General features: G+C 37.4%; 1 protein-coding gene across 1 annotated transcript; it reads left to right on the forward strand.

The window, feature by feature from the left end:
* Positions 1–531: 531 nt before the first annotated feature.
* akip1 (A kinase (PRKA) interacting protein 1) lies at positions 532–8,711 on the forward strand. The gene is made up of 5 exons (XM_038305762.1): positions 532–635; positions 3,630–3,799; positions 3,899–3,970; positions 5,459–5,575; positions 6,330–8,711. Exons 2-5 carry the CDS (start codon positions 3,647–3,649, stop codon positions 6,477–6,479), a joined length of 492 nt encoding a protein of 163 aa, XP_038161690.1. The 5' UTR covers positions 532–635; positions 3,630–3,646; the 3' UTR covers positions 6,480–8,711.
* The last annotated feature ends 3,020 nt before the right edge of the window (positions 8,712–11,731 follow it).

Consider the following 11,731-nt stretch of genomic DNA (forward strand, 5'->3'; position numbering starts at 1 on the left):
GGGGAGTTTTTTCATACCTTTCATATTGAAGAGGGGGGTTCCCACAATATCAAATATATTTTGGGGTATGGAGTATTGCATTTTAGTATAGTGACAACACTACAGTGAGCTCTGGAATAAATTCAAGCTGGAATAGGCCTGGCTGTTTTCTGGGTCGCTGTTGGACCAATTATATGAATGATGAATGGTAGGACAGTTTTGAATTCAACAGACAGGAAGCAAAATCCATTAAATTATTTCTAGGTTCAATTAAAAGGTGCATTGAAATAATCTAAAACTGAAAATGTCCACAAAAAGTTATATTCTTTAATCAACACTGCATTGGAAGTCCCTAAGTATTTCCCTGCAATGGTAAATATGTCAATCATGTGCTTACATCCAGGAGGTGGTTTTTATCAAATGTTAATCTGAACTGTTGTAATTTTAAAATTTTTCTAAAATAAAAAACCTTTTCAAAAGCATGTACATGCTATATTTAAATATGAACAGTCTTATTTGATGGAAACCAGGCCTCCTTGATCAGTGTAGTGACGTAACACCTTTGCTTCCGGAAAGGGGTTGGGTTTAAAGGAGCCGAATTTCCTGTCATGTCGTTTGAACAGAAAGTAAGCGCTGAAATGACAGTTGAGGAAAATGTAAGTAGCTCTGCTTATTCTCGGTGCTTTCTGAAGGTTTTATTAATGGAGGTGCTTCATTACGTGGCCCAGCAGCAGGGGGTTGTCATGACGACACTGTAGAAAACAGCAGCGCGTGCAGGTGAAACTTCTTACCCCAGGCTCACACCGACTCCGGTCTTACCGTTGTGGTGCGGTGGGTGCGGCGCCGCAGTGATTCCAAGTCATTAAAAAGACGTAAACCTCTCTCACCGGCTGCTGAGCTGTCCGGCTGCGGTTACCGAGACACTCCGGCGCTGCAGAAAATTCCGCAAGAAAGCTATCCTTGCCGCGTGCCGTAGAACCTCCGCAACAAGCTCTCGCAAATATCCTTATTTGGGCCGTGTTATCGCGTGAAGTTACGTGAACTCAAGTGAACTTCTGTTAAATCTCCGGACCTGTTGCCGGAGCCGCAGAGCCGCACCGCACCGTAGTCAAAAGGGCGGTGTGAGAGGGGGTGTGCGGGAGTTGCGGTCTCTGTCGGCTCGGTAAACGCACCGGAGCCAGTGTGAGCAAGGGGTTAGCTGGAGCTCTGATGAACGGGTTGCCTTAAAGCTGCGAGATCAAACCTCTATGGAAGCCCCATTTGAAAGTAAAAAAAATAATGGTATGTCCTAATTATGAGATACTCAGTCATAATGTTGACTTTCATTGTCATGATACTCAAATGCTGTATCTGTATAAAATAACTACTAATTTTGCCTTCATTGATACTAATTGCAAGTGTCATTTGTATATTTTTGCATTAATTACGTTAGATTTCAAGATAATTTTCACAAAAGATTAATCCCTCACTTAAAAAAATCCCAAATTATGTTATATTTGTGTTATTTTGCATTTATTTGGCTGATAATTTAACTAATGAAAGTAGAGATTGAAAAAGCTGATTTGCTTATGTAAATGGCTATATTTTTTATGCCTTTATTATTTGGCTTTTTTTTTTATCTCTATAGTTTCAAAAAGGGTATTCATTATTGAATATTTTCCTTTGTATTGAAATCCAATTGGGAACATAGGTATCAGGTAAATCCTACTTTGAAAGTCAAAATTATGACTTTATATCTCATCATTATAATGTATCAGTTACCTTACATTTTTATACTTTATTTGGTGAAAAGGGGCTACCATATTTTTCTCTAAATTCCTTAAAACTGGCATCAGATTTGGCTTTTCCCCTAGAAACCAGCTCATTATGGCCAGTTTATTTAGCTTGAACATTTGTTCTAAATATTTTAAGCCAAAGATCTGCTTCATTGGCAAGCTTTAAGAAGCAAACTCCTCTGTGAACATCACATAGAGCAAAGTTATAACCTTTGTGGTGGTGTGTCGTTTTTCATCAGTATGCACCTTCAGCTCAAATTCCCTAGTCAGAGGAGTTTACCTACGGTGGCCGGGAGGTGAAAACCAACATTTACAAAATCTAAAAAACTTTTACAAGTTCCAAAGCAAATTATTATTTCAGAAAAGAAATTTACATTTTAAAAAACACTTTTACAAAAAATTATAAAAATAAACAAAACACTTTTAAAAGTGGATCTCAGAGATAAGCAAAAATGCTATTAATTTAAGCAGGTATATACAACTTGGCCAGTGAAATTGGTATTTTTGCCCTTAAAATAAGAAAATTGAAATGATGCACTTTTAATAACAGTGTTTTTTGGTTTGTTTGTTATTTAAAACGCAAATCCTCTTATTTTATTGGAGGATTGTCTTACTGACCTGCTCCAGACGAGGGGAAAATACAAGAAGGTATTACAAAAAAAATAAAGACATCAATCATTTTTTGCTGTGTAAATTCCATAGGTCTGCCTTGCAAATCTTTGACCCGTTATTTGAGGAAAACAGCATTGATTTTTAGGGAAAATGCAAAAACCCAGAGAGGCTGGTTTGTGTGGCAGACTGGAATGGCCAGATTTTCATTATGAAAGATCTTCACCAATCTTTTGGAGCCATGTTGTAATGAAAAGGAATAGAAAAAAAAAAACATGATGATCAGCTCAGTAAAGGTAACCCCTAACTACCACGATATATCAACTTAATTCTCGAAATGGCGAGTTTAAAGTCGACAGGGCGAGTTTAAATACGACACGTCGAGATTAAACTCAACAAGACATTTCAACTTTATTCTCGAAATGGCGAGTTTAATGTCGACATGTCGACTTTAAAGTCGACATGTCGAGTTTAATCTCATCATGGCAAAAATATTTTTTCTCTTCATGTGTGGCCCTAATATACGACGGAGTATTAGGGCCACACATGAAGAGAAAAAATATTTTTGCCATGACGAGATTAAACTCGACATGTCGACTTTAAAGTCGTCATGTCGACTTTAAACTCGCCATTTCGAGAATAAAGTTGAAATGTCTTGTTGAGTTTAATCTCGACGTGTCGTATTTAAACTCGCCCTGTCGACTTTAAACTCGCCATTTCGAGAATTAAGTTGATATATCGTGGCGACTTTAATCTCGACATTCCAAAGTTTGGAGAAAAGAGCAACCGCGCTCGACAGCTGCAGTCTGCGTTTGGAGAAAAGAGCAACCGCGCTCCACAGCTGCAGTCTGCGTTTGGAGAAAAGAGCAACCGCGCTCCACAGCTGCAGTCTGCGTTTTAAGAGTGAAGGTAGTCTTTGACGTGCTGCAACTGTATAACTGTATAATCATCACAGAAAGTACAATTTGACCAAATCATCTACACAAGGCATGTCTGATTCTGGATTCTGTGCATGTATCCTGAGCAGCGGTTGGCTCTCTTGAACTAATTTCAACTTTATTGTCGACACGTCGAGATTAAACTCAACATGACATTTCAACTTTATTCTCGAAATGTTGAGTTTAATGTCGACATGTCGACTTTAAAGTCGACATGTCGAGTTTAATCTCGTCATGGCAAAAATATTTTTTCTCTTCATGTGTGGCCCTAATACTCCGTCGTACTAATACTCCGTCGTACCTAACCCCCCCTGCTGTTGTCTTTTAGGTAACAATAACTTGTTAATGGCAAGGCAAGCCTGGCTGGATTCTTCCCTGCGGCGCTCAGGCAGACTGGGCTTGGAAGTGCTGGAACGAGCCTCCAGGCGCAGCGTCGACTGGACAAGCACGGCTGCATCCCAGACCCCCTCATCTGAAGATGATTTTGTAGCTGCAAAGGTGCAAACATTCTTACCTATTTTTTATTTTTTTGTCCATCCACTGGTCAGATCATATTTTTCTTTGACAAATAAACTCCTACTTTATTTTCCCCTCCAGAGAAAACATGACGTTCATGATGCCTTTACAACTATTGCAGACTTCATGGCAAAGACGAGCTTTCATTGCAAGGTTGGGGAAGATCCTAAACAGTCCAAGCTTACTTTGCCTTGCAAAAAATATTATTGATCAATTAAATATTTCGATCAACAATATTAAATATATTGTGATTGTATGGATATACAATATAAAATAGTGAATAACAGTGACTTGGAAGGAAATTGATGTTTTAAACATTAAAGGTATAGTGGAGGAAGTTCTTTTTCCGGGTGGATCATCAAAAGAAGTGGTCCTCCTAATTGTCAATCATTCTGGTGTTATGTTTACGTAAGGCCGTCCTACTTGCTCATTCCCATTTTCACTTATTGGTGGTGAGTCTGACGTAGTGGAAAAATTGCAAATCTTCTTTTGGTAAGTAAGCTTGTATAATCGATGCAAACTGCAACTTTTAAGCAGAGCATAAAAGAGGAGAAATGGGCTTGTGCACGCTCTCGCACACGTTTAATAGGCGTTAGCTCTCAGGAGTGGGTACAGAGTTGTGCATGAGCATTTGTTTCTTAAGTGGAGAAGTTGGGTCTTTTCAAAAATTAACGAAAATCCTCCACTAAACCTTTAACATTTGAACATTGTAGCCTCTGTAACTGATAGGCATAAATGGAAGCCAGACAAAATACGATAAAGGAGGAAATGAAAGATTTTAGCAAATTTGAAAACCAGCTGTTTTATCGCTGCTTCACAAATATAGACTCTTTTATAGATGGAAAGAAAAAAAAATGTAATACAGACATAAAACTTTGGAAAATGGTTGTGAGAGTAACTTTTCTGTTTCCTCAAATGTGATTTCAGATTATTTTTGTTACATTTTTTTAATTTTATTTCACAGATTTTTTTTCACAGATCTTTGTTTTTTATTTATTTTTTTTTTTTTTTCAAATTTCTGTTTATCAGATTGAATTTTACCAAATGCATTTATCTTATCAAGTTCCGTTTTCAAGATCACATTTTTTAATTTCAAGCCCACTACAATCGCTTGCTCTTGACCACTAAAAGTGATTTTACCAGCATCCATGCAGACCAATAGCGTTGAATCTTCACTTCTCCTTCAGAGGGAGGCCCGCCCCCAGAAGTGAAGGGAATGGGATCTGTAATATACAGTTTGAAAAGGATGCAATATGTAAAACTCAGCCTCGAAAACAGAAATCTGAAGAAAAATAAATAAATACATATGAAACTAAAAAAAAAAACTGCAAAAGAAATGAGAAAAAAAGTAATTTGAGAAAATAAATTTGGAAATAAAACTGAATTTAGGAAAAACCAAAACATAAAATATTCAACAGAGTGTAATTTCTTGATTGGATTTTTTTCCATTTACAAAACATCTGTGCTTGCAACAATAATTGAACAAAATACACTCCATATGACATGCACTGTGTCATGTTTGTCCTCACTTTTAGGTGTAATATAAGATGTGAACAAGTTAATACAGCTGGGAGACTGTAGACCTTCAGCCAGACACACACAGGACCAAACATTGTCTTTTTTTTCTTGTTTTCGATGCAGAGGTTTTATGAGTCTGGCAGCTGCACCGAGCCCAGCGATGCTGAAAAGAACCACATTTCCAGGTTCCACACACGACCAGGAGCTGGGCCAACATCTGCACTGCCGAGAAGGAAAAGTGTGAGACTCAGCTGTGATCAAAACCTTTTCATGTTATTCTGCTTTGTTTTGTTTTTCTTTTTTTTAAGCTTTAGAGGCTTTTTTACATTGGACCCTTGATTTTACGTTATATCATCCGCGCGCCAGACTGGAGTTGTGACAAGCAGCCCGGGCCACAGGCGGCTACGTGCTACCCCTTTTATTCATTTGACTAGCTAATCTGAATCGTTCAATTCCATTTGGAGAGCGAGATCATCTGTGGTAGTAGCACTAGACATCACCAGGCATGTAGGTAAAACTAGTAGCAGTTCAGCGGACAGGATGAAGGAATGATAGCCGGCGCATGCGGATGACGTCATACACGCGACGCTTCGTTTTTTAAAGATATAAACATAAAAAAATATAACCGCGGTTGTCTGGGGGACAGTGATACGCCTACATGTTATGAATGCTGGCGTACCATAAAGAATAAATTAAGAACTGTTTAGTTTGTGCCTTCAAGTCGTTCGCCAATAGGAAGACGTTACTTGGTTATAACCTAATGGAATATCTTCTGAACAGCTCCAAATGACACAAAGCTAACGTGGGTGAGTAGAACATGATGTAATAACGTAAAATCAAGGGCCAAATGTAAAAAAAAATGCGTTTCCCTTTAATGAAATTGGGAAAAAAGGGGTTTGAATTTCCTACTGTGACAAACAGCTTAAAACTACATTACTGTGTATGTTGTTTGGATAAAAGAAAAATCCTTTCTGTTTGGTTTCCCTTTCCACAGGCCTCTGTCTCTGCGACGGGTGAAGACTTTTACATTGAGGTGTCACCTGGAACGTACGCTATCACTGCCAGTTTGCCTGATTCACAGCGACAGACTAAGCTGGTCAGCATTAAACCCGGCGAGAGCGTCGATCTCACGTTTAACCTCTAGGTGATCCAACCTAGCAGCCCTGCGCTTCAATAACAAAGCTGACCTAGCTAAACTGCACGTGTGCCTCCTGCCTTTTTTTTTTCTTTTATCCAGACGTCTGCTTTCAAATTTTTCACTTGAAATGTATCTATTTTTTGATTATGGAAAAACAGTATTAATGGATCTTTGATATATTAATTTTATTTGAATATTAGATTTTTTTTTGACCAGACATCATGTAAGCATTTACAGATTTTATAATCAGTGACTCTACAGGAGTATTTTACAATAAAGTGTATATTTTTTATTACTTTCTAGGTTTTTGACTAAGATAAGAAACTTGTTGCTTATTCCACATCCAGTAATACATTTGGTGGATTTTTTTTTAAATCGTTTTACCAGGTGGGATCATACAGGGAGAGATTTCTATGGCCACAATCTCTCTACATGGTTTAGAGTCTGGGGTTAGTGAGTGGCCATTTCAGTACCAAGTCCTCTACGTGTATGGAATGACTTTTGTTCTCTTATTGTTGCAAGCAACAAACTCATATTTAGATTTCATTTAATATGTTTTTCTAATTTTAATATTCAAACTTTATATTTTTTACATATTTTATGTTGCTTAGCTTTTTTTTTTTAGTTGTACAGGTTGCATTCTTGTCAAATCGTGTTTCCCAGATCAGATTCTTTTCTCTTTAAACCCCATTCAAGCACTCAGCAAATAGAAACATTGGTAACGTCCACGGAGATGAATAAAAATGCATCTTTGCTTCTCAGTTCAAAGGAAGACTCGCCCCTGAGAATTGAAGAAAATGCAACTTGAAAAGAATGAGATTTTTAAAAATCTAAAAAAAAAATTGAAATACGTGAATCTATGTAAACCTCAAAGCTGCTCTTGAGCTGCTTTGTTTTATTTGCAAGTTTTTCAAAGTTTAATTTCTGTATTACGTTCATTTAGTTTTTTCAAAAAGTTTCCATTCGGAGAATGTCTTCTTTACCCGCAGAAATAATGAAACAAAGTTCTCTCTATATTACACAGAAAGTACACAAAGTACATTGCAATGGCATAAAGGTAATTAAATGATTAATGAATGTAGGTCAATTAATAGATTACAAATGGATAATTATAAATAAATTGAAAAAAATAAAATGATCACCTAAAAACATAAACTATGAATCATAGATGAAACATTAAGAAAAAGAAAAGTTAAAGTCCATATGACCTATTTTTCTGTTTTCCAGCTAAAAGCTAGAGCTATTTTTTATTAAAAAGTCCTGGTAGATGTCAATAGCTATGTTTCCATTAATTATCCAATTGTAATTACAAAGATAATGGAAACTGCAATAAAAAAGAAACTCAAGTTTTTCCACAACAAGTTTTTACACTTTGATGGGGTGGTTTTTCGATACCATTGAAGTTATTATATTTCACAAAACTGTAATTGACAGAAGTTAACCACAGCTCTATTTTAGGTCTTTAAAGAGTGGCCCCAGACTCTCCTCCAGTTTATTCCAAAGCAACGCCCTGTCAGGCTGCGGTCTACACAATCTGTAAGCACACAGGACAAACCCCCGAGTCTCCCTATTTCTAACATAAACACAAATGGTTTTCTGTAGCCAACAAGCAATGGTGGACAACCACAGAGAGATAAAACCGGAGTTTTGGCAGCAGGATACCACAACTATACACACAATGAGCAGGAAATTAAAACTAAAATTCCTCTTTTAGAAGAAATGGACGAAAAGCACAAGAGCAGGTGCTATAATATGGCTATATTTCATAAAAAGGGTGTGTTTGATTTTAAAGGCTGCGTCCTCCAAGGGCTGGATCCTTCAAGGTCAATGAAAATAAGGAGAGGAAACTTCTGGCTGTGGATTCAAACAGGTCTAGCCTTCGGCGCCTTTCACTGCCCATACGCTCTGTCTCCTTGTAACCGTGAGAGTTGAAACACAAAACAGGAAATGAATGAATAACAAACTTCTCAAAACTGTTTCTTTTTATTTATTCATTTGCTTTACATTTTGGAGGAGCTTCAGCAGCTGTACTGTATTCGATTTATAGTCCCCACACTACAGATATGTTTACTGTTATAATGTAAACTGGAAAATTCCCTCACAGAATTGTTGCCACAATTAAATGGCCAAGCTCCATCTTATATCAGAGATATTAACATTCCTTATGTTCCTAACAGAGCACTTCGCTTTCAATCTGCAGGTTTACTAGTGGTTCCTAGAATTTCCAAAAGTAGAATGGGAGGCAGATCTTTTAGTTTAACAGGCTCCTCTCCTGTGGAACCAACTACCAGGTTTGGTCCGTGAGGCAGACACCCTGTCTACGTTTAAGGGTAGGCTTAAAACTTTCCATTTTAATAAAGCTTATAGTTAGAGGTTATCCTGAGCCATCTCTATATTTATGCTACTATAGGCTTAGACTGCTGGAGGACATAGGGAACCCTATTTCATTATTCTGCTTCATTCTATCTCTATTCTCCCATTCTGCAGAATCAGTTAGTTCAATCTCTGACGTTCTGCTCTCTCTGCTTGTTCTCATTATAGCTTTGCCTTGTCTGTTTCTCTTTGGCTGTGACACCATCATGGAGAGAAATATCAGCTGTGCTGCTGCCATCAACTCCTTTGTCTATGGATGTTGGAGATCGGCCTGTTTTTCAGTGTAGTCCTGTTTCTCTCACTGTGACTGGCTGGATGTGCTCTCTTCATCGTCTAACATGGGAGCTGGCTCGGAGCTCGTCTGCCTGGCTGTGTGTTTCCTGGACGGGGCCGCCTTTTACAGCTGCTTTTTGTATCTCTGCTTCTGTTTCCTTAAACACCAGTCGGCCTCGGCAGATGGCCGCTTACACTAAACCTGGTTCTGCTGGAGGTTTCTTCCTGTTAAAAAGGAGGTTTTCCTCTCCACTGTCGCTACAAGCATGCTTAGTGTGAGGGATTGCCTTCGAGTGAATGAGACGATGCAATCAACTGGTTTTCCTTAGATAGAAAACTTTGAATGTATATGAGTTGGTGAAATGTAAAGTGCTTTGAGATGACATGTGTTGTAAATATATAAATAAACTGAATTAAATGAGTTTGAAGCCTAAACTTTTTTTCATTTTGTTGTGGTTAACATTTTGCTTCTTTAAGGACCTTTAAATTATGCATAAGTTAAGCAGTTTAAAGGTCCAGCCTAAAATTTTTGTGCATTTAACCAGAGGAACCTACGAAAGAGTATGGCATTCACAAAAGAAAAAAAAAAATCAGAAAGCTTATCATAATTGTGAGATACTGGTCTCGTACTAATGAGATAAGCATATATACATATATATATATATATATATATATATATATATATATATATATATATATATATACATATATATATTTACGTATATATATATGTTTATATATATATATATGTATATATATATATATATATATATAACCGTCCGAACCGTTCGGTTCGACTGTCTCATTTCGATTCGCGTGTGTTGCGTTCGGTTCATGCGCGGCTCCTTTTTCTCATAAGCGAAGCGTGTACACTCCAGAGCAGAAGGTGGCGGTACTGCGACCAAAGCCAACCACCAGTAGTAAACAAGAAGAAGAAGAAGCGAAGCAGCTTAGCCGGGTGTAGCAGGGAAAAAATCAGTTGTTGTGGAGAATTGTGTCGGAATGGCGAGTGGGAAAGAACAGGAGTTGGAAGACGCGCCAGCAGCACTTTATAGGTCTGCTGTATGGGACCACTTTGCATTTAGAGTGACCTACGATGACGGCGGAAAGAAAGTTGTGGATAAAAGTGCAACAGTGTGCAAGCATTGTGCAACACGTTTTGTTTATGCTAACAGCAACATGACCAACATGTCATGCTAACCCCGAAATCCCACATACTTTGTCAGCAACCCCCGCTGCGCTCCAGACCGGCTGCACAAAGCAAAGCCTACAGCCTCCACCGTGGCTCCCATACGCTCCCCTCTGAGTCCCTTGGAGATGGTAGAGAGCATGCGCAAGATGATTAAATTCAAAGCAGCAAAACATACGGAGATGATCCAGGGTTTCCGCGGATCATTAAAAATAATTACAATCCATTATTTTTTGGGGGATTTTTTCATTAATTTCATACATTTTTATGGGATTTCGGTGTAACAATCAACATATACCGAATCGAACCGTACCGAAAACCGTGACCACGAAACGGTGAATCGAACCAAACCGTGGATTTTGTGAATCGTTCCACTCCTAATATATAGCCATATTTTTCAGTACAGATTCTGCCATAGAGATTTATCTAAGAAAAATTATCGCTAGTAACTCAGTTTTCTACAGATGTTTTTTTTCTGGGTTCTACAGTAGTGTAACTGCATTTGTTCATTTCATTTTATTGTTTAGATGTATATGAAATGACAAAATCCCTAGAATACACAGATTCAATCAAACAGTTCTACATTTCTATTTTGCCTTGCTTATTCACGACAGATTTGGCCTCAAGTCCCCGCCACGATGTCGTTTATAACGTCTTAAATCTATTCGGGCTTTTTTATTTCCTCTTTCTCAGGCAGGGTGGAGAAAATGAGAAGAGAAAGTTTGTGTTCATTTTAATTTTAAGAGGAGAGGGCGGGTCTTTTCAGAAATTCACGAAAATCCTCCACTTTATATTTACTGCAGAGCAGGATACGAGTCCCTGCCTGTTCTATTTTTAAAACAGGCAGGTGGTTAGACAACGGTATGGCAGGCCTTTTTGACATTTATTAGCTTGAATGAATATATATTGCACATGTCTCAAATGCATTTCTTTCTAGTCAAAATGAACATTTCAGATATCTAAAATGTAATTCGTACTAGTACAAATGACGTCATGTTTATTGGGCTTTTATTTCCAGATATCTAACATAACATTCGTCCTATCTAAAATGAATTCTGACGAGGATGAAATCTAATTTCAGATCTCCACAATAAAGTTACTAATCATAACTCATAATTACTGTTTCGGATATCAAAAATGAATATAACATTACAGAATTTAGATAGGAAGAATATTATATTAGATATCTGAAAACGTCATTTTGACTAGGAAGAAATGCATTTGAGACATCTGAAATATATATTCAGACAAGATAATAAATGTCAAAAGGGCCACTTAAAATTTGTAAAAATTTCTTGGTATTTGAAAGTTTTTTCTTACTAGTACAATTCTGTTTTTGACAGCCTGAAATGTAATTTTTGCAAGAAAAAATGTAATATAGGATATCTATATGTACATTTCTGGCTAGTAGGAATGTAGTTTT

This window comes from Cyprinodon tularosa, unplaced genomic scaffold, assembly GCF_016077235.1.
Source record: "Cyprinodon tularosa strain WSP-4 unplaced genomic scaffold, ASM1607723v1 ctg563, whole genome shotgun sequence".
NCBI classification, from domain to species: Eukaryota; Metazoa; Chordata; class Actinopteri; order Cyprinodontiformes; family Cyprinodontidae; genus Cyprinodon; species Cyprinodon tularosa.